The sequence below is a fragment of the Lynx rufus genome, unplaced genomic scaffold, assembly GCF_022079265.1.
Source record: "Lynx rufus isolate CCGP_SWC_20201006 ecotype Redwood Valley unplaced genomic scaffold, mLynRuf1.p SCAF_7, whole genome shotgun sequence".
In the NCBI taxonomy this organism is placed as follows: domain Eukaryota; kingdom Metazoa; phylum Chordata; class Mammalia; order Carnivora; family Felidae; genus Lynx; species Lynx rufus.
Genome location: NW_025814889.1, coordinates 365,390 through 389,034, shown reverse-complemented (window position 1 = coordinate 389,034; position 23,645 = coordinate 365,390). Strand labels below are relative to the sequence as shown.

Here is a 23,645-nt window from a genome sequence, read left to right as displayed (position 1 = left end):
CTTTTCTTCCTTCCTTCCTTTTGTGATTTATGACTTGGCTTTTGCTCCAGATTATTTTGAAATATTCAGGTGCTTGAGCTAGAAAAGCGTTGGGAAACCTTTCTGCATGGTTTATGCTTTGCATTATTGGCGATGTGTTTCTCAGGCTCCACTGCTGTTCGCAGGTGACCTAGCCGCTGTGCTGAGCGTGAGCTCTGAAACCCCTTCCTCACCCGCCTACCCGCTTCCTCAGACCTACACTCTTCTTATGGTTGCGTACTCCTCACAGAAATCCAATTGAAATTAAAATTAATCTGTAGTAAGACAGTGCATGCATCATGTCCGCATCTCTTTCTTTTTTCTATATGCACAGGCTATCTTAGAGTCTTAATATCTATTTTCTCAGTTAAAATACCAGTTTAACTTGACAAAATCGATTGAGACTTCGTGTCCCCCACCTTCCAAATACATAGTACAGAATTATTATTAACTGGTATTGGCCATGGTCACCATTTTATACATCTCATGACTTATTTTATAACTGGATGTTTGTACCTTTGACCCCCTTCACCCACTTATGCCTCCCTCTCCCCCCCCCCACCAGTCTGTTCTCCGTATATGTATGAGCTTGGGTTTTAGATTCTGCAAGTGAGTGAGATCACAAGGTATTTGTGTCTCTCTGTCTCACCTGTTTCACGTAGCATGATGCCTCCAAGTCCATGCATGTTGTTGTAAATGGCAAGATTTCATGCCTTGTTACGGCTGAATAATGTCCTGTGTACATATACCACCTTTTCTTCATCCACTCATCCGTTGATGACCAGTTTTAACCCCCATGCTGGTTTTTCCAGAGTGGCTGCCCAGTTTGCCCTCCCACCAACAGTGTAAGAGGTTCCCCTTTCTCCACATCTTCGCCAACACTTGTCATCTCCTGTCTTTTTGATGCTAGCCATTCTGACAGGTATGAGGTGGTAGCTCGATGATTTTGGTTTAATCTCCCTGGTGATGAGTGATGTTGAGTACCTGTCATTGTCTTTTGGCCATCTGTGTGTCTTTGGAGAAATGTCTGTTCAGTTCCTGTGCTCATTTTTGAATCCATTATTTTTTTCCATTGAGTTGAGTCCTTTATGTACTTAGATGTTAACCCCTTATTGGCTAAATGATTTGCAAATATCTTCTGTTCTGTAATTTGCTTTTTCATTGTGTGGATGGTTTCCCGTCCTGCACAAAAGCTTTTTAGTGTGATATGGTCCCACTTGTTTATTTTTGCTTTTGGTGTCGGATCCAAAAAATCATCCCCAAGATCCATGTCAAGGATCTTAGCACCTATTTTCTTCTAGGAGTTTTATGGTTTCAAGTCTTAGGTTCAGTTTTTTTCATTCATTTTGAGTTAATTTTTAGGTGTGGTTCAGTGCCATCCTGCTGCATGTGACTGTCCAGTTTTCTCACTACTACGTATTGAAGAGACTGCCTCTTCCCTATTGTGTGTTCTAGACTCCTTTGCTGTAAACTAACTGACATATATGCATGAGTTTATTTATGGGCTCTCTGATCCTTTGTGTCTGTTTTATGCCAGTGCCACACTGTTTTAATTACTGTAGCTTTGTAATACAGTTTAAAATCAGGGAGCTAGCTGCCCCCAGCTTTGTTCTTCATACTCAAGATTTCTTTGGCTGTTTGGGGCCTTTTGTGTTTCCATACAAACGTTAGGATTCTTTGTTCTACCTCCATGAAAGATGCCATAGATATTTTGGTAGGGATTGCATTAAATCTGTAGATTGCTTTGGATAGTATAGACATTTTAACAATATTATTTCGAATGTCTTTCATTTGTTTGTGTCTTCCTCAGTTTCTTTCATCGGTGTCTTATAATTTTCAGAGTTTAGGTCTTTTAGCCCCTTGGTTGAAATTTTTCATGGTACTTACTCTTTTTGATGCAACTCTAAATGTTTTCTTAATTTCTCTGATAATTCATTGTTAGTTTCTAGAAATGCAGTTGAATTTTGTGTATCAGTTTGCACTCTGCAACTTTACTCAATTCTTGGATTAGTTCTAACGGGGTTTTTTGTTTGTTTATTTCTTCGGTTTTGGTGGCATCTTTAGAGTTTTTCTGTATATAAAATCCTATCATCCTCAAATACAGATGGTTTTACTTCTTCCTTTCCAATATGGATACCTTTTAAGTCTTTTTCTTGCCCAAATACTCTGGCTAGCACTTCCAAAACCATTGAACAAAAGTGGTGAGACTGGACATCCTGGTCTTGATTCTTTTCTCGGCACAGAATACTAGCTATGGGTTTTGAATGTATGGCTTTTATTATGTTGAGGTATGGTCCCTCTGTATTCCCTTTGTTGAGAGTTTTTCATCAAAAGTGTTGAATTTTGTCAAATGCTTTTTTCTGCATGTATGGAGAAATGATTTTTATTCTTCATTTTGTTAATGTGGTGTATCATGTTGATCGATTTGACAACGTTGAGCCATCCACATATCCCTGGAATAAATCCCACTGATCACGGTGTATGATCCTTTTACTGTATTGTTGAATTCAGTTTGCTAATATTTTGTTGAGGAATTTTGCATCTATGTTTATGAGGAGTAAGGGCCTCTTATTTCTTTTGTGTGTCCTTGTCTGGTTTTGGTATCAGGGTAACACTGGCTTCATAAAATGAGTTTGGAATCATTCCCCTCCTCTAATTATTTTGGAAGAGTTTAGGAAGGATAAGTATTAAATCTTCTTTGAATGTTTGATAGAATTCACAAGGAAAGGCTTCTGTTTGTAGGGAGGTGTTTAAGTTTCTGATTAAATCTCCTTACTAGTAATCATTCTATTCAGATTTTGTTTCCTCATGATTCATTGTTGGAAGATCGTATGTTTCTAGGATTTATTCATTTTTTCCAGTTTGTTGGCATATCATTGTTCCTGGTGGTCTCTTGTGATCCTTTGTATTTCTGTGGTGTTGGTTATAACTTTCATTTTTGATTTTATCTGAGATTTTAAATGAGAGTCCACTCTCGTTTTCTTTTGGTGAGTCTACCCAAGGGTTGTCAATTTTGTTCACCTTTTCTAAGAACCAGTTCTTGGTTTTGTTGATCTTCTCTATTGCCTTTTTAGTCCCTATTTTAACAATTTCTGCTCTGATCTTGGTTACTTCCTTCTTTCTGCTAGCTTGGGCTTCATTTGTTCTTCTCCTGGTTCCTTGAGGTGTAAGACTAGGCTGTTTAGTTGAGATTTTTCTTGTTCATTGAGGTACACCTATATTGCTATTGACTTCCGTCTCAGAACCGCTTTTGCTACAAATCATAAGTTTTGGTATGTTGTATTTCCGTTTTTACGTGTCTCAAGGTATTTTTTTAATTTCTTCTTTGAATTTTTTGTTGTCACACTGGTTGTTCAGTAGCATGTTGTTTAATCTCCACATACTTGTGAATTTTCCAGTTTTCTTCTTATAATTGACTTCTCACTTCATACCATTATGGATCAGAAAAGATGCTTGCTATGTTTTCAGTCTTGAATTTATAGAGATTTGTTTTGTGGCCTCACGTATGATTTGGAGAATGTTCCATGTGCACTTGAGAAGAATGTGTATTTGGTGCTTATGGATGGAGCGTTTGATAAAAATTAAGTCCATATGTTCTAATGTGTTGTTCAAGGCCGCTATTTCCTTACTGGTTTTCTGTCCAGATGATTTATCCGTTGTGAGTGGGGTATTAAAGTTCCTATTATCATATTGCTGTTAATTTCTCCCTTTTGAATATTTGCTTCATAGATTTAGGTGCCTTCATATTGGGTACATAAATGTTTACAAATGGTATGTCTTCTCAGTGGACTGATCCCTTCATCATTAAGTATTTCCCCTTCTTTGTCTCTTATTACAGTCTTTGGTTTAAAGTGTGTTTTGTCTGATAGAACTACAGCTACTCATCTTCCTTTATGTCCCCACTTCTGTGGAGTATCTTTCTGCAACCCCTCACTTTCCTCTGTGTGCATCCTTACATCTGAACGGAGCCTCTTGTAGGCAGCAGATCAGTTCTTGTTTTTTTTTGTGTGTGTTTTTCCCCCCATTAACTCACTCTGTGTCTTTTAATGAGAGAATTTCGTCCTTCTACATTTAAAGTAACTATTCATAAGAGGTACTCATTGCCATTTTGGTAATTGTTATCCGGTTGTTTTTGTAGGGCCTCTCTGTTCCTTTTCTCTTCCTTTGTGGTTTCATGACTTTCTTTAGTGTGAGGCTTACATTGCTATCCCTTTATATTTGTGTATCTGCTAGAGGTGTTTGCTTGGTGGTTACCATGAGGCTCACATACAACAACTTACATTTATAACCATAAGTTGATAACAACTTATGTTTGAACACATTCTAAACCCGTGCATTTTTACTCTCCCACCCACATTTCATGTTCTTCATGTCACATTTTACATCTTGATATCTTGCGTGTCCCTATTTACTACTTTTGTCCTTTTCCTTTTATACTGGCTTTATATAGTCCACTGCCTTTATTCTAGATTTACCTTTCCTAGTGGGATTTTATACTTTTATTTATTTTCTTGTTACTTATTAGTGCCATTTCTTTTCAGCATGAAAAAGTCTCTTTAACATTTCTTACACGTCTGGTTTTGCATTTGCTTCTGGGAAAATGCATGGTCTGCCCTTCCATTCTGATTGATCCCTTTCCCAGTAACTTCTCTTGTTTGGAAAGTTTTTCATTCTCCTCTGTAAGTCAGTAAAGAACCATTGTGTCTCCTGCAACTTCAATCAGCAAAGCTTTTCTCCTTGAAAAATAGCAAGTGGTATTTTGCCAAAAGTATGTTGCTCTTTTCAAGCTCCCGACCGTAGACTGGCTTCTGTATGAATATATGATAATATCCAAACAGAGAATGACATTGAAAGTGTAACAAAATGTAACATTGCTAATCATCTGACTGTAACAGATTTGTTCACAAAGCCATTGGGTTTTTCAGTTACAACAAATTGATTGTAATTGTTTATTTAATTGTGATTCCCTAATATTGTTCACATTAAAAAGATTTGAAGGCACAAAATATTTGTTTTCTTTAGATGAAAAATCACTGAGTTACTTCTAATAGCCAGTGCCTGTTTTTGTGGAAAAAATATAGCCACCTAACAAAAGACCAAATGCTTGTAAGGTAGCCACTCTTGAGGACTGCAGTGTTGAGGCAGATCTAGAGAAAGAGGGTGGAGGACAGACAAGACCTCCATGTCTGATAATTAGCCTAAGTGCTCAAGAAGTATGGCCAAAGAGCGTACTGTCATTTTGTCCTTTTTAGGTTGCCTATGACATCAGTGAAACGAAGACCATGTGTTGAGCACATACTGTAAACCAGTAATACCCTAGGAGTTAGAGACATTAAGATAACAACATTCCTTTTGTCCCCTTATCGCTAAGGAGGAGATAAGTTGATAAATCCTGTGGAAGATAAACAATAACCCTAATTTAGGTTGCTGCAAAATCCAATGTGGAGTAAAACAAGTGTTATAAACATAAAACTTCTTAACTCTTACATTTAAAATAGGAAGAAGATGAAAACAGTGATTGTATTTACGGGAAAGTTAAAGTTGCTCCTAACTGTTGTTACGATCATGTTAATGTAACTTCTAACACCTCGCCTGCTTCTGAAAGCATGTGGAAGCTGATATCATGAAGCCCTTTAGGTGTCTAAGAGCTCATATTAGGTGTCAGAGTCACTTTGTCCCCTGCCCTGTCCTCCTGTGCAGGAGCGTCTGGTGCTAGAATGGAGGCAGGGGTGGGAACCCTGGAGGTTCTTCCACGCTGGCTGTCCTTTCTGGTGTGTGTGTGTGTGTGTGTGTGTGTGTGTGTGTGTGTGTGTGTGTTCAATCCTATTTTTTTTAAAAAATTTTTTTTCAACGTTTATTTATTTTTTGGGGGACAGAGAGAGACAGAGCATGAACGGGGGAGGGGCAGAGAGAGAGGGAGACACAGAATCGGAAACAGGCTCCAGGCTCTGAGCCATCAGCCCAGAGCCTGACGCGGGGCTCGAACTCACGGACCGCGAGATCGTGACCTGGCTGAAGTCGGACGCTTAACCGACTGCGCCACCCAGGCGCCCCTCAATCCTATTTTTAACCCTCCTTTGTGGTTATTTTTTTCTGGAGTTCAGAACTTTAGCTCTGAATACTTACCACCATCTTTAAGTTCAAACACTACTCTCAAAAAATCCTGAATCCCCAAGACAAGCAAGATGTGATGCTGAGAAACTCAGGACTTGGGGAGGGAAGAGGGGTCAGGCCTTGCAAAGTGTGTCCTAAGTACCTTTTGCACTCATTTCATTCATTTCATGAGCAAGGCCCTGATAACAGTGGAAATGTGTCATTTTGCATAACGTGAATCGGCAGTGACACACTGTTGCCCTTGTCCCTGCTCTACTTTACTCCCCAGAAATCTTCCCATCTTCTGTGATGATAAATATTCTGTGGCTTTGCTGTAGCTGCTTTGCACACTTATAGTGTGTGTCAGTACCTTGTTCCAGTGTTTAGGCCTCTCAGAGCTTATGAGTCAGAGTTTCTGGCTTTTATTTATTCCATGGACTCAGGGTTACTTGAAGGCTTAAAATGAATGAGTACCGTCTCTAGTTATGTGCATGTTGAGACATAACTGAAAATGCATGTGTCCACTTACTTGTGTCTTTATCACTTGTATTAATAGGCAAACTGTGGACAAGAAGTATGAAGGTTGCTTACAACATTCTGCATAAATTAGGTACAAAGCAGGAACCTATGGTACGACCAGGAGACAGGGTAAGTGCACGTCTGCAAACACTCCATTGTATGCGACAGAGACACCTGCTGTTTGAAGTTCTAGAGTTCAGTGTCTCCTAATGCTAATGCTGCTAAGTCAGGCTTTCTTAACATTAACTATGAATCGGGGTCAGTTGCACAATATGTCATTTAGCCTTTACAACAACCCCATGAGTTCGACTGTAGTACTTCTGTTTCATCCATGAGGACGTGCAGACTTGAGAGTGTCACATCAAATGAAGGCACATAACTCATAAGTGGCTCAGCCAGCACTCGCAGCTGTTTCTGGCAGACCCCAGAGCCACATTCCCAGCCTTTGTCCTGTCGTCTGCTACTTTGAAACATTCGTGTGTCATCTACCTGGGCCGGCAGGACAAATTATATGTAAAACTTTGTTTACATCCATCAGTGTACTGAAATCTTTATAGCACGCTGCTGGTGCCATTCCTTTCCTGGTGTTAAATTTCTGGATAGAGGCTACTATGTTTAACCGATAAGCAAATTTTTATTCTTCCTGCAATCTGAAGTTACAGAGAACAGATGTTAGTATTCCTTTGCAATGTTATACTCCAAGAACTTGATACCCTTGTCCAAGCTTTGTACCCCAATTTAGATGTGAGGCAGGGTTAGAACCACATTTTCTTGCCTTCAAATGTAGCATCTTTTTTTTCCATTTGCTGCTTTGTATCTGAGACCCCAACACTGGGTTATCCTACCTGTGCCCAAAGAACTCCCAAGTGAATTCAGTAAAAATATCAGTGCTGAGCACCATAAACCAACAAGAACAGAAGCTGTGATTTACTTAAGATATTATAAAGACAGGAGCCCATCATGAGGAATTTTTTAGAAGATTACCAGAGGCCCAGCCTTCTGTGGTGGACTATGATTCTTTCCATTTTTTTATTGAACAAGTTTGACCTGTGGCTTGTAAATCTCAGTTATAGGTCTTAGCACTTCCTGATTATAAAACCACAAGGCTACAGTAATCAAAGCAGTGCAGTGCTAACGTAAAGACAGATGTGGAGAATGGAGTAGAACAGAGAGCCCAGAAATAAACCCTCGTGTGCACGGTGAAGCAGGTTCATCAAGGATGTTAAGATATGACACGGGGAAAGGACAGTCTCTTCGACAAATGGTGCTGGGAAAACTAGACCACCCACAAGCAAAAGGACAAGTTTGGACCTTTTACACCGTCTATTAAAAAATTAACTCACAATGGTTCGGAGACTTAAAGAACAAAAACTATAAAACTCTTAGAATAAAACATGGGGAAAGCTGCATAACACAGAATTTGGCAATGATTTTTTTACATGATACCAAAAACACCGTGGAACAAAAATAAAAACATAAATTGGATTTCATCAAAATAACTTCTGTGCACCAAAGGACATTATCGAGACTGAAAAAGAAACATACAAGATGGGAGAAAATATTGACGAATTCTATATCTGAGAAGAGGTTAGTATCCACACTATGCTAAAACAAACAAACAAAACATAAGTTTAAAAAATGGGCAGAGGACTTGAATAGACATTTCTCCAGAGAAGGTTTGCAGGTGGCCAGTGAGCACCTGAAAAGACGCCCCATGTCACTGCTCGTTAGGGCGCTGCATGTTAAAACCACAGTGAGACCGCACTCCACAGCCATTGGGGTGGCCGTTGTCAGAAAGCAGAAAGTAAATGTTGGCAAGAATGAAGAAATTGAACCCCGGTGTGCTGCCACTGCAGAAAACAGTATGGCGGCTCCTTTAGAAATTGAACATAAATTACTGCTTGGTCCAACAGTTTCCCTTCCGTTTCAAAAGAACTGAAATCAGGGGCTTGAGCAGATAATAGCAACACCAGTGTTCATAGCAGCATTGTTCACAAAACCAAAAGGTGGCTGTAACTCAAGTGTCCATCGGCAGATGCACGGAGACACATAATAAAACACGATGGGTCGAAGACTACGTGACATGGAATATGGCAGCTGCAAAGGACAAATGTACCAGGTACTTAGAGTAGTTAAATTCATGAAATCAGAAGGGTGATGGTAGCTAGGGGGCTGGCGGGGGCTGGGAAGTTCCTTAATGGGAGTGAGGCTTCAGTTTAGGAAGATGAGAAGGTCGGGAGATGGTTCTGGTTGTGAATGTACTTCATGCTGCTGAGCTGTGCACTTTATTTTCAAAATAAATTAATAAAATAAATGAATGGTCAACGTTGTGTATGTTTTACCCCAATAAAAAATCAGTTGTATGCAATATCTCCCTTAACTATAATTCCATGGATAGTGTTAGTAGAGTGATTTCGTTAAAAATTCTTATAGAGCATGGCCTCCAGATTATTGAAGTTCCCTTAAAATAACAACTACAAAATAAACCACCTCTGTTCAGCTAAGATGTTAGTAGGAATTTGCGGGGCACAGTTTTGAGAAAATAAACTATGTAAAGAGGTTTGTCGGTAGAGGTTGGTTTGACTGTGTGAGGGAGACTACTTTTCTAAGTTATTTAAAACATTATTCATGTAGTTAATATCGGGCACATGTGTACAGATACTTTTATTAAATAAATATACACGACCATAGCAGTAAATTGATCATAAGCTTATGTTGCTATAAACGGAATTTTTTGCTCTCTTTGAAAATCACTTTTGAATAAGACATAATTTTCCCCAGAATAGTGAACATTCAGTCCTTAGCATAAAAATTTACATTTTGTGTGTGTGTGTGACCTTACTAATGTTGTTTGGGGAATTACCTTCTTGGGCTTCCGAAAAGGGCTTTATGTGCCTAAGCTGAATAGGGTTTGGGGATATCTAGTCAGAGCTTTGGAAGGCACGAAGGTGCGTCACATCTGAAGGGAGCCTGCCAGTTGTATTAAAATATAAATAGACACATTACTGATAATCAGCTTTTCTATAAAGGGAAAGTGATACAGGTCCCCAAAAGAGGGGTAAGAGGTGGAGATGAACTATCTGGAAGGAGAGAGATGTTTTTCATTTTGAGGAGCATCTGGGGCCTGAGAAGTCTTCCCAGAGAGGAAAAGTGAGCCTGTGAGCTGTAGGCTAGGCTCCAGGAAAGCATGGGAAGGAGCTGACATGGGAAGTGTGTGCAGCAGCTCCTGGTGTGAAGAGCGCTGAAGGCAAGCTGGCCGAGGGGCATCCCTTTACCAAGAGGAGACCCTCCGAAGCGCGGCGGTGGGTTGTGCCTTTGCCTCTTGGTTTGTGGATGCCTGCTGTGCCCTGTGGGGGATTAGGTCCAATGACATCTCAAGGAATCCGTGGAGGAGCGAATACAGGGGAGCTGTGTGGGTCCCTCAGAACCAAGCACCTGCGTGTGTGCGTTGCACGGGAATCACTGTGGAGCCGCCAGTAAGACAGGGCTTGTGACCGACTCAGAAACGGAAGCAAGACTTAACAGGAATGACTGAAGTACAGACTCCCCTTCCTTAAACTGCAAAACAAAACAGCAACAAACCTTCAGTTTTTATTCTGAGCCTTCAGAGGTATCTGACCCTCCCTGTCCCTTACTTTTATATCATCGAGAGATACAATATACAATTTCATAGTCTGCTTTTATTCACTTTACGTTGTAACTAAACGTTTCATCCTATTTAACACAATTCTGCCAGGTTTATACAGTGTGGCCTCACCAGCATGAGTTGCAGCAACAAAGCAGTGGGAACTTGCAGTCCCAGGTTCGGTTGATCTTCCTTTGAACGGAGCCGGAGTGGCAGCCAGACCTTGTTCCCAGTCTGGGGGTGCCCCATCTTCTCGCTCTCGGTTCTGTGCTCCTGGCGGGGACTCCTGCATCCAGAGCAGGTGCTCCAAGAAGACTAACAAGTCGGTATTTAACTGGTCCTTTATGAATAGGTGCATCCGTTGGTTTGGGATGGAACAGCAGTATGTCCTGTGTTTCCCTGCAGTTTGAACGACTTCCTCAAACATGTTGGTCCGTTTCAGGGAGAGACGTCTTGTGGCGGCGGCACCCGGAAGCTCACAGATACTCACCCGGAAGGCTCAGTGTTGCCCTGCCAGACCCACATCTAAAACCTGTTGCTCTCAGCTCAGCTGCCACTTGAAGGCAGAGCCCCTACAGCTACTGCAATCCTCACCCACTTTGTTAAGATAATTGCTGACGGTTCATATGTGTACGTGTGCAAGTCAGTTACTTCTGGAAAGCCCTGCTGACGGCTGAGTGCTGTCAGGATGGAGTAAGTTGACATAAGCAACGGTTACCTCTCAGGGTTCTCAAACACAGTCGTCGGTAGTGCAGAATGGCTTTTGCTGGCCTTATGGGGTCATGTATCTCTCATTTAGCTGATTTCAGTGAACTGCAGGAATGCTGCATGGAAAGGAAACCTTCATTGAATCCCAAGCTGATTTCTTCCCCACCTGCTATCCTGTGTCGCTAAGTTTCAAACATGGACAAATTTACGATGTGGCCTCTTCTGTTCTCAGCTGCCATCTGCGTCCCTTCACACCAACCTGCTTATTTGTATATTGAAATTGAGTGTGTTACCCAGCTGCTCCTGGAAAAACTGGCAACTTCTGGTTAGGACATTTTGAGAGACAAAATTGGTTAAATTCCTGAATGAGTCATGCAGAAGCGACCTGTGCGTGTTAAGTCATGGGATCTGGGTGCCTGTGAACACGCAGCAAACTTGTCCACAAGGGGGGAGTGGGACCCCGATGCCCAATCAGGACGTGGGGGTGGCGCGGGCTACAGCAGGAGCGGGGTCTGCAGGGCGGAGCGGGCAGTGCAGACACGCAGCCACGGGACAGCTACTGCGGTGTCCTGAGGAGGCGGTCTGCCCGAGAGGTGGGCACGGCTGCTCCAGGAGGGGCTGCAGTAACAGGAGAGCTGGCTGGTGCCAGGTGAGCTACACGGCAGACCCTGGGACAAGCCCCGGACGGACTCACGTGGGATGACATACTTGTTAAGTCGTGGGCGCTGACAGGGGCGTCTTGACAAATGTCCGGTAAAAAATGCAGCGATAAAAACCAAACAGTACTGCAGCAAGAAGTCTTTGCATCAAGCGTAAGAGTTAATGCCGTCAAATATATTTAAGATCCGTCCTGATTTTAGGGTACTTGTCAAAACACTGATGGGCTGAACAGGCTAATAGGTAAAAAGGGGAGCGAGAAGCATTTCACGTGAGGAAGAATAATTACAAGCCATCCCGTGGAAAAATCATTCAACGTTAAGATAACCTCAGGCCTATCAGAAAACATTTTAGAAATCATATTCCCCGGGGCACCTGGATGGCTCAGTCAGTTAAGCGTCAGACTCTGGATTCCGGCTCAGGCCACGATCCCGGGGTGTTGGGATCAGGCTCTGCGCTGGGCTCTGTGCTGGCTGGCAGCATGGAGCCTGCTTGGGATGCTCCTCCTCCCTCTGTGAGCTCGTCCCCTGCTCTTGCATGCACAGGCTGTTTCTCTTTCTCAAGACAAATAAACTTTAAAAAAAAGTCCTACTACTCCAGGTAATTTAAATCAGCCTGCCTCTTACAACTCCAAGATTATTGTGCTTTTCGTCCCTAAGGCCGAGCAGGAAGGCGGTGGGTGGAACCGGGGCAGCAGGCGTTCGTGGAGCCTCATCTGTGAGGGTGCCACGGATGGACTGACAGCCCCGGCTGGCTGGCATCCACGGCCGTGTGCTGTGCGCCGGGCCTCGCACCGAGCCCTCACCACCTTCTCTGTGACCTTCACCGCAGCACTAGGACGTAGGCAGGAAAACTGAGGCCTGGAGGGGCTGATACTGACCTGGGACCAGGATGGAACCCTGTGGTCAGCGCCCTGCCAGCCTTGCCCAAGTGAGGAAGCACACGGCGCTCGGTCACCCCTGTGAAGGCTACGTGGAAACACGAGTTCTTACCGAGCCCAGCGAGGATGGTGCGGTTCACCCTGTGTTAAGTACGTGACAGGAAGATGACGAGCGGAACATCCGGGTAGTTGTCTTCTGGGGGCAGCGTTAGGAAGGACTGTGGGCGATACGTGTCGCTTCCACATGAATCAAAGGGAAAGTACGCGGTACTTGAATGCATCTTGCTGAAGGGTAGTTTTAAGCGTGCACCTAATTTTTGTTCAGCCTCTGTTCTCACGGAGAACATGAGCCCTGCTGCCCATGGCGGTTTGCATCGTTTTTCGGTATTTTGAAAGCTGGTGGCATCGATTTGCTGGTTAATCCCTCCTGCTCTGTGTCTGTGCAGGTGGCGCTGGTGTTCCCCAACAATGACCCTGCCGCGTCCATGGTGGCCTTCTACGGCTGCCTGCTGGCTGAAGTTGTTCCCGTGCCCATCGAAGTGCCACTCACCAGAAAGGTAAAGAGCGTGCTGTCGCCAGCAGGGAGGGTCCGGCTGGGCCGCAGCGGAACGTTCTGTGGTGAAGTCAGAATGTGTAGGTGGCTGGTTTTTAAGTGGCTCTTTATCTCAGCGGGAGGTGGACCGAGAAGCACAGAGGTGTTTTTGTCATTGGGGAGGCTCTACAGGTTCTCGTCACTTGTGTCAGTCGAGGGGACGGTTACTGGGTGCGCAGCTCAGTGGCAGGATGAAGCAGCAGCTTTTCAGGGGTGGGGCTGCCGCACCCCGGCCTTCGAGCGCTGATGGGGGGCCGTTTGAGACGGTGGCACAGGGGGATGCAGAGCTGGCCTCTTCCCCTGGCCCCGCGGCTGCGGCTGAGTGTGGAGCGACTCCCTGTGCAGAACACCCAAGAACCCACTGACCAGCTCCTCCATTTCAAGGGAGACAGGGGATTGGGGGGGCCGAGGCAGGGACACTGTCTCACCAGATGCCCCAGCCCTGCACTGCCACCACACACAGGGGGAGTCTCACACATTCAGAGCTCCTCCTTGGGTGGGGTGTTCACGTCACCCATTAGGCATTTCAGCCCTTGGGGCCTGCACCAGAGAGATGAACCTCCAGAACATCTGCCTTTGGAAATACTGGGGCTTGTGTCCAGCACACCCACGGGACTCATGCTCCACTCACTTGTCCCAAGGCCCAGCACAGAAGCAGCAGTTTAGAAAGTGATTCCACTGTGTGTGAAGAGGGTTCATTTGCTGACCCTAAAGCATCTGCCAGAGGGGCAAGGGCCTGCCGGAACTCCATCTGGGGATAGAGGTGCTGATGGGGACCATTTCTGCACGTTGCTTCTACCTTGCTAGTGCTGTTCTGCTACAGCCGACAGATGCACCCCAGCCCCGTGCCCTCCTCCTGCATCACCGAAGCCAGTGAGCGTGCTGCAGCCCCACACTTGCCTCCTGCCTTGCTAGAGCTGCAGGTGCCCATAGACCGCACGGGGATACCCATGCACGCCTGGCACTGGGAGCCAGGGGCTAGGACACCTGGGCCCCGTAGGTCTGTGTCATGGGGAGAGACTGTTCTTGACAGATGGCTTGCGGGGCACCGCACGGACGACAGACTGAAACACAGCCCAGGCTTTCTGGGAGGAAGGTCTGTTTACCTGTCCTGGGGCGCAGTACCTGTCCTGGGGCACAGCCTGAGGTACAGGCTTCAGGTTTGTCACATCTAGAGACTGTGGAGGTGCTCCCAGGGAACGTGGACAGGGGGACAACTTTGCACTTCCCCTTGACTGTGCTCCAGTTCACTGGCACCTCCATGAAAGGAGCCCTGATTTTTGCAACTGTAACCAGGAGACACCTCCAGACATCCTGGTCTGGAGGCCAGCAGGATTTAGGACTGTGGTCCCACAAGCTGTATGTATACACATGCTTTAAAAGCTGCTGCCTGAGGGCCTGGCTGCCAGTCAGCCTGTAACGAGTGCTCAGTGGGATCCCTCCCTTTGGAACTTGGACAGGTCTCGACACGCCCTTAACAGTGGGAACATATCTGGAGTACATTTGGCTGCGTAGACAACCAGAAGGGTTCAGGAGACAACCAAGGGCAAGGCTGAACGAGGAGATTCATTACTTCCACAGCCCACTCCTTCCAGACTGGGAGAGGTACCTGCTGCACTTAATACAGAGAGGCCAACAAAACGAGCAGACAGACGAACGTGTTCCAGGAGAAAGAACAAGATAGAACCTTAATGAACAGAGATAAATACTGTAGCTGATTAGGAGTTCAAAGTAATGGTTATGAGGAAGCTCACAGAGCTCAGGAGAAGGAAGGATGAACACACAACTTCAACGGGGAGATGGAAAATGGGAGGGAATACCACTTAGGTCAAGCCACTTCAGATACAGTAAAGTGGGGCGTCTGGTGGCTTAGCCGGTTGAGTGTCCAACTTCAGCTCAGGTCATGATCTCACGGTTTCTGTGTTGGAGCCCTGTGTCGGGCATGTGCTGACAGCTCAGAGCCTGGAGCCTGCTTGACATTCTGTGTCTCCCTCTCTCTCTGCCCCTCCCCTACTTGTGTGTTTTCTCTCTCTCTGTGTGTGTGTGTGTGTGTGTGTGTGTGTGTGTGTGTGTGTGTCTCTTTCTCTCTCAAAAAATAAACATTAAAATTTTTTTTAATTAAAAGATAGAAAAGAATACAGTAATGGAACTGAAGAATGCCCTGTGAAGTTCCCACTAGAAAAAAACAGAAGGAAGCAGCAGCCATCAAGAAGACAGAACAATAGACCTCACACAGAGCAGCAAAAAGAAACCAGGAAAAATTTAAGATAGCTTGAGGGACCTGTAGGACGGCATCAATCAGAACAGCGTTCACAATATGTGTGTCACAGAAAAGAAAGAGAGAAAGGAACAGAAAACGTTCCTAACCTCGGGAGAGAAACAGACATCCAGGTCCATGGAGCCTGGAGAGCTGTCAGTAAGATGAATCCAAGGAGTTCACACCAAGACATGTTATAATTAAAATGTCAGAGGCTAACGAGAGAATCTTAAGAGCAGCAGGAGAAAAACAACTTGTTCCATACAAGGAAACAGCTAAGATGGTCAGCACATTTTCAGCAGAAACCTTGCAGCCCAGAAGGGAGCGGCAGGATATATTCAAAGTACTGAAAAGAAAACCTACAACCAAGAATACTCTGCCCAGCAAGGGCCGTCATTCAGAATTGAAGGAGGGATAGTTTTCCAGACAAGCAAACCGTAAAGGAGCTCATTGCCACTAAACAGGCCGTGGGAGAAATGTTACAGTGAGAGGGCCTTGATTAGTAGCAAAATACGAGAGAGTATAAATCTCATTGGTAAAGGTAAATGTACAGTAAAGGTAATGGATTAATTACTTACTAAACTAGAACGAAGGTTAAAAAGACAAAAGTAGTAAAAATCAGGAAAACTATGATACTTAGTTATGGGATACACAACATAAAAAGATATAAATGTAACATCAAAACATTAATTGTGGGGAGGGCAGGTAAAAACTCAAGAGTTTTAGAGTATGTTCAAACTTAATATATAAATACACACACACACACACACGAGATTAAACGTGTGTGTGTGTATAGGCTGTTATGTGTGAGTCTTATGGTGACCAAAAAGCAAATACCTCTAATAGATACACAAAATACAAAGGGAAAGAAATCTAAGTGTAATACTAAAGAAAGTCATCAAACCACAAAAAAGCGAAGAAGAGAGGAACAGAGAGGCCCAACTAAAAAACCAGAAAACAATTACCAAAATGGCAATAAGTACATACTTATCAATAATTACTTTAAATGTAAAAGAACTAAATTCTCTGATCAAGAGACACAGAGTGGGCTAATGGGAAAAAACAAAAACAATTGATCTGCTGCCTACAAGAGGCTCCATTCAGATGTAAGGACGCACACAGAGGAAAGTGAGGGGTTGCAGAAAGATACTCCACAGAAGCGGGGACGTGAAGGAAGATGACTAGCTGTAGTTCTATCAGACAAAACACACTTTAAACCAAAGACTGTAATAAGAGACAAAGAAGGGGAGATACTTAATGATGAAAGGATCAGTCCACTGAGAAGACACAGCATTTGTAGACATTTATGTACCCAATATGGAAGCACCTAAATCTATGAAGCAAATATTAACAGACCTAAAGGGAGACATGCAATTCAGTAGTAGTAGGGACGTCAATACCCCACTGACATCAGTGGACTTAATTTATACTGAACACTCCATCCATTAGCAATAGAATACACATTCTTCTCAAGGGCATTTCCAGTGTTCTCCAGGATAGATCACATGTTAGGCCACAAAACAAGTCTCAATAAATCAAAGAAGGCTGAAATTCTATCAAGCATCTTTTCTGACCCATAATGGTATGAAAGTAGAAGTCAGTTACAGGGAGAAAACTGGAAATTTCACAGATATGTGGATTTTATGCAGCATGCTTCTGAACAACCAGTAGGTCAATGAAGAAATCAAAGGAAAAGTCAAGAAACAGCTTGAGACTAACTTAAACGGTAGCAGAACATATGAAACCTTCAAAGCTCAGCAGAAGTGGTTCTAAAAAGAAAGGTCACAGCAATACAGGCCTACCTCAGTCCATCAGAAAAATCTCTAATCTAATGTGAAACTTTCAGGAACTAGAAAAAAAAAAAGCAAATGAAGCCCAGTTAGTAGAAGGAAGTAGCAACGATCATTGTGGGAATACATGATATAGAGACTGAAAAGAATATAGAAAAACAAAATCAGTGACACCATGAAGCTGATTCTTTCAAAAGATAAACAAAATTCATACACCTTTAGCTAGACTCAGCAAGAAAACAAGAGAACAGGACTCAAATATAATCAGAAATGAAACAGAAGTTATAACTGATGCCACAGAAAAAGGGTTAGGGGATACCACCATGAATAACTATATGCCAACAAATTGGACTCCTAGAATTGGATAAATTCCATAAATGTACACTCTTCCAAGGCTGAATCATGAAGAAGTAGAAAATCTGAATACGGGTTAGTAGTAAGTAGATTGACTCAGTTATCAAAAACCTCCAGTAAACAGAAGTCCAGGATCATCAGATGGCTTCACTGGTGAATTCTGCCAAACATTCAGAAAGATTTAATACCTCTCCTTCTCAAACTCCTCCAAAAAATTGAGAGCAGAGGAAACTTTCAAATTCATTTTTACATGATCAGTGTTGTCCTGATACCAACACCAGGCAAGGATACCATAAGAAAATAAGATTACAGGCCACATATCCTTGATGAACATAGTTGCAAAAATTCTCAACAAAATATTAGCAAACAGAGCTCAATAACATGTTAAAAGGATCATATTCCATAAGTTAGTGGGATTTATTTCAGTGATGCACAAATGGACCAACATTTGTGAATCAATCAATGTGATATACCACACCAACAAAATGAAAGATAATCATATGATCATAGACACAGAAAAAGCACTAGCAAAATTCGACATTCTTTTTTTTAAAGTTTTTATTTAAATTCCTGTTAACATATAGTGTCATGTCAATTTCAGGTGTACAGTGTAGTGATTCAACACTTCATACGACACCCAGTGCTCATCACAACAAGCTCGCTCCTTAATCCCCATCACGTTTCCCCCACTCCCCCACCTACCTCCCCCCTGATAACACCATCAGTGTGTCCTCTGTAATTGAGAGTCTCAGTCTTGGTTTGCCCTGACAAGACCCCCCTCTTTTTTTCCCTTTGTTTTATTTCTTCAATTCCACGTAGGAGTGAAATCATACGGTATTGTGTTTTTCTGGCTTCACTTGGCATAATGATCTCTGGCTCTATCCATGCCATTGAAAAGGGCAAGTTTCATTCTTATGACTAATTTTCCATTGCATATATGTATATATATACCCCATCTTCTTTATCATCCATCAGTTGATGGACACTTGGGCTGTTTCCATAGTTTGGCTATTGTAGATAATGCTGCTGTAAACATAGGGGTGCATGTATCCCTTTGAATTAGTATTTTTGTATTTTGGGGGGTAAATACCCAGTAGTGTGATTGCTGCATCATAGGGTAGTTCTGTTTTTAGCTTTGAGACTTCCATAGCTTTAGCTTTTAATTTGCATACTGTTTTCCAGAGCGGCTACACCAGTTTGCATTCCCACTAACAGTGCAGGAAGGTTTCCCTTTGTCTACATCCTTGCCAACACCTGTTGTTTCGTGTGTTGTTGATTTCAGCCATTCTGACAGGTGTGAGGTGGTATCTCATTGTAGTTTTGATTTGCATTCCCCTGATGACCAGTGATGTTGAGCATCTTTTCTTGTGTCTGTTGGCATCTGGATGTCATCTTTGGAGAGATGTCTATTCGTCAACATTCATTTTTTTGAGTAAAGAAAGTCAACAAAGTGAGTATAAAGGGAATGTACTTCGACATAATAAAGGCCATATATGACAAGCCCACAGCTAACCTTTCATTCAGTTGTGAAAAGCTGTAAGTTTTTCTTCTAAGATCAACTCATTCTTGCCATTTCTATTCAACATAGTATTGGAAGTCCTGGGCATAGCAGTTAGGCAAGAAAAAGATGTAAAATGGCATTCAATTACTAAGGAAGAAGTAAAACTATCTCTATTTGAGGATGACATGATTTTATATATAGAAAACAATAAAGACTCCCCCCCCCCAAAACTCTTAGAACTTTTTAGTGAATTGAGTAAAGTTGCAGGATAGAAAATCAGCATATAAAAATTGGTTGCATTTCTATACACTAACGGTGAACTATCAGAGAAATTAAGAAACAATCTCATTTATAGTTACATCAAAAAGAACAACATATCTAGGAATAAATTTAACCAAGGAAGTGGAAATACTCTGAAAATTATAAGACCTTGGTGAACAAAATGAAGACACACACACACAATGAACGGAAAGACATTCCATACTTGGGGATTGAGAGAAGTAATATTGTTAAAATGTCTGTATTACCTAAAGCAATCTACAGTATTCAGCACAATCCCTATTAAAATTCCAATGGCACTCAATCTGACTGTTCACAGAAATAGAAAAAACATTCCAAAAATTTGTATGGAACTACAGGAGAACCCAAATGGCCAAAACAATCTTGAGTAACAAGGGCAAAGCTGGGGACACCTTGCTTCCTGGTCTCAAGCTCTATTACAAAGCTTTAGTAATTAAAACAGTATGGACACATAGGTCAGTGGAATAAAATAGCCCAGAAATAAACCCACACATACATGGTCAATTTAGGACAGAAGATCCAAGAATACATGACAGGGAAAGGACAGTCTCTTTAATAAATGATGTTGGGGAAGTTGGACAGCTATGAGCCAAAGGATGAAACTAGACTCTCATCTTACCCCATACACAAAAATTAACTCAAAATGGATTAAAGACTTGAATGTAAGACCTGAAACCGTAAAACTTCTAGAAGAAAACATAGGCAGTAAGTTCCTTGACATCAGTCTTGGGATGATTTTTTGGATTTGACACCAAAAGCAAAGGCAACAGAAGCAAAAACACACAAGTGGGACCACATCAAACTAAAAATCTTGTGCACAGCTGAGGAAACCATCCACCGTCAACCTACAGAATGGAAAGAAATTCTTGTACATTGTGCATCTGATAAGGGATTAATATCTAACATACGTGAAGAATTCATACCACTTAATAGCAAGAGAACCCGATTAAAAAATAGAAGATCTGAATAGACGTTTTTCCAGAGGAGACACACACGCACACACACATAGGCACAAAGATGCTCAACATCACTAATCATCATAGAAATAGAAACCAAAACCACAATGAGGTCTCACCTCATACCTATTAAAATGGCTAATATCAAAAAGACAAGAAATAGCAAGTAATAGCAACTACTAAAGTGCCTCAAAAAATTAAAAATAGTATTACCTTATGATCCAGCAGTTACACTAGGTATTTTTCTAAACAAAGGTATAAGCACTAATTCAAAAAGATACATACACCAAATATTCATTGCAACATTATTTATAATCAGATACGGAAACAACCCAAGGGTCCATCAATGGATGAATGGATAAAGAAGAGATTATATATGTATACCAACGGAATATTACTCAACCATAAAAAAGAATGAAATCTTGCCATTTACAATGACATGAAGGGACCCTGAAGGTATTATGTTAAGTGAAGTGAGTCAGACAGAGAAAGACAAACACCATGTGATTTCTCTTAAATATGGAATCTAAGAAAACAAATGGACAACCAGAACTTAAAGAAACACAACAGACGGTGGATGCCAGTGGTGGTGGTTGTGGGGTGGGTGAAATGGCTGAAGGGAGTGAAGAAGTACAAACTTCCAGTAATAAAGAAGTCATGGGGGTATAGCCACAGTGGTGACCACATTCAGCGATACTTCATGCACGTTTGAAAGTTGCCAAGAGAGTAAATCTTAAAAGTTCTCAACTTTTTTTGTGTATTGGTAATTTTGCAGTATATACAAATATTGAATCATCATGTTATACACCTAAAACTGCTGGAATGTTATATGTCAATTATATCTGAACCTTTTGAAAAAAGAACACTGAGCCTAGTGATCTGTCAATAACTATGTGTTTGAATATCTCATTCCTCAGTGTCATTACACTAGAAATCTGGATAAATGAGAGGGTTTTGATTTTATTTTGGGGGATGTTGGTTGTTGCTTACGTTTTGGTGTTTGCATGTGATTGAGTCCCATGTTCACTATGATTTGTCAGATGTAATTCCAAATCTTGCTCTCACAGTGTATTCGAAAATAAGAAACATATGTTGTACATACCCCACATGTCGGTGTCAGGTTTTTTGTCCAAGGCTTACTTGCAAGTGCTTGTTGCCAGCGTTCCAGGCTCCACCCCCGAGTCCTGTGATATTCACAATGGAGAAATGTGGAAGAGTTTGGGGACTGAGTGAATGGATAGCCACGTTCTTCTAAGCGATTCTTTGGCACTGTGGTAAATTCCACTACGGTTCACCTGAAAGCCTACTCGGGGCATGTGACGCTCCTCCTTCAATTGATATTAAATTCAGTGGGTTGAGGTCTTTTGGAAATGCAAAGGGCTGGTTTCCTGACTTCAAGGCTCAAAGCCCTCTGAGTTCTGTCGTCAATAGTGTCAAAACGATAATCTGGAAGAATTTGTAGGTTGCTGTTCGTACAGAGACTGGCTCTTAGCACTGCAATAACCAGATGGTTATCTCTGTGATGTTCTCATGTGATCAGTTGCTATTATTTATGTGCTTGTCATCACATAGAGGGTTTAGACTTTTCTACTTAAGTCTATAGCCTGATGTCTCCCAAAGCAGAGCTGGTTTGCAGAGGAAAATCACGTGAACAAAGAGACACGTGCCTCTGCCCTTTGGGTCACGTGATGACACAAGCACGTCATTTCAAATACTGCTGATGCAAACGTGTGCCACCGTATAACATTTCTTAATACACACTTGGATGTATATTAAATGAATAAACATTATTCATTTGAATAAGGAGGTTAAGTATCCTTTGGATGTTTGACAGGCACGTAAGCGGTTCACTTTAATTGTACTGGAAACCTTCCTAACTGTGTGAGTATTAGGTTACTGCAGTAATAATCAACGGGAGGGGAGATGTCATTAGGTGTGTTCTATCCTAGGCCCTGGGGCCCAACCATCCCCTTTGAGGCTGAGAGCTCTTAGTGGCAAGCCTGGTGGTTCGGCAAGGGTCCGTGCAGGTGTGAGCACCCACAAGCGAGCTCTGCTGGTACAGGCGTGGGCAGGGGAGTACAGTCTCACCTGTGCCGTGTTGGCCCTGCTGGGACTGGGCTGCCTACTGTCTTGGGCATCTAGGCTGCGACCTGCCAGGTGGTGTGCCCTCACCTCCCCAGCCCACGGAGACCCTCGGGTTATCGGCCTGAAGCAGGGGACCAGAAGGCACTTGTCAGAAGAAGATGCTGGGTTCCTCCGTCCATAGAGCATTTTCTGCTGGGAAACAGGACCGGGAGATGACTTTGTCTCAGTGAAGCCAGAAGCTGCGTGCCAGGCCTCGGGCTCTGAGCTCAGAACATGACATTCGTGCCTTGGAAGACTTTTCTTAGTTTTGAACAGAAGACCACATTGGTCCTTTGCAGGTCAGCATGGGGTAAGGTGTGCACGGAAGCGTAGGTGACGGAGTCGCACACTTGCTCTGCCAGTTCTGTGCCGCTGGGTTTGCCACGAAGGGCCTAATGAGAGCCGTTTGTAAATCCTGAATGTTGTTTGATGGGCTGAACAATTTAGTGTCCCGTGTGTTTCTTCACTCTCCCTCCTAGTTCTTGGGTGGGAGGAGAAAGCTCCCCTTTCTGTGAGGGGTTTGCAGTAGAGGGCTGGAGTTCTGGATGATTTGGCCAGGGGGTGTGGGGGAGCCAGAGGGGAGCCTCCAGGGGCCTCCTGAGGTGGGCCTGGCAGGGTCGCAGCAGAGCTAGGACAGCCTGGCGCTGTCGCCCTCCTGAGGCGGCTGCGCTTCGGTTCAAGCGGCTGTGTGCAGGGAGGCTCTGTCGGCCCGCGAGCAGGCCCAGCCCACAGTCCCCCTCTGCCGACACGACACGGGCTGCGCCTCAGGCATGCAAATCTTACAGGAGAGTGGCAGGCTGTTAGGAGGGGCCAAACTGTGCGTGTTCCAAAGTACCACGGGACCGGAGACACAACGGCCGTGGGCCACGGGCATCGGCGGCACCGTGCATGTGTGAGATGCCTTTGCGCTTCCGTCCTGCTCCACCTGCTGAGAGCCAAGGAGCTGCTCAGCTGGCACAGGACAAACTTGGATAAACACAAGCCTCGTGGTGAGGGGCCCCAGACGCAGAGCGAGTTCACGAAAGGGACTTTTCTGTGAGCCGTCCTCGCATTTGTTACACCCTTCTGTGTGTGAGATTGCCGCTTCCTGCGTGGGAGGCTGGGGCGGAGCAGACCCTGGTTGGGACGTGTCCAGCCTGGCCTGGTGGGTGCTCCAGGGGTCGTCGGAGAGACCGGGAGGCTTCCCACGAGGCGACGTAACGTGGCACCTCTCTGTTGCAAGAGGGCTGGAGGTGGCAGGCTGAAGTCAGGTGCGGTCTGGCTTCTCTTGA

At 43.5% G+C, this 23,645-nt stretch overlaps 1 protein-coding gene across 1 annotated transcript in view; it reads left to right on the top strand.

Moving 5' to 3' along the window:
- The window catches only part of DIP2C (disco interacting protein 2 homolog C), a 156,955-nt gene that overhangs the window by 19,938 nt on the left and 113,372 nt on the right, over nucleotides 1–23,645 (top strand). Inside the window, exons 5-6 of the mRNA XM_047066628.1 lie at nucleotides 6,668–6,759; nucleotides 12,947–13,057. Coding sequence (XP_046922584.1) covers nucleotides 6,668–6,759; nucleotides 12,947–13,057 — 203 coding nt within the window. The remainder of the gene's footprint in view (nucleotides 1–6,667; nucleotides 6,760–12,946; nucleotides 13,058–23,645) is intronic.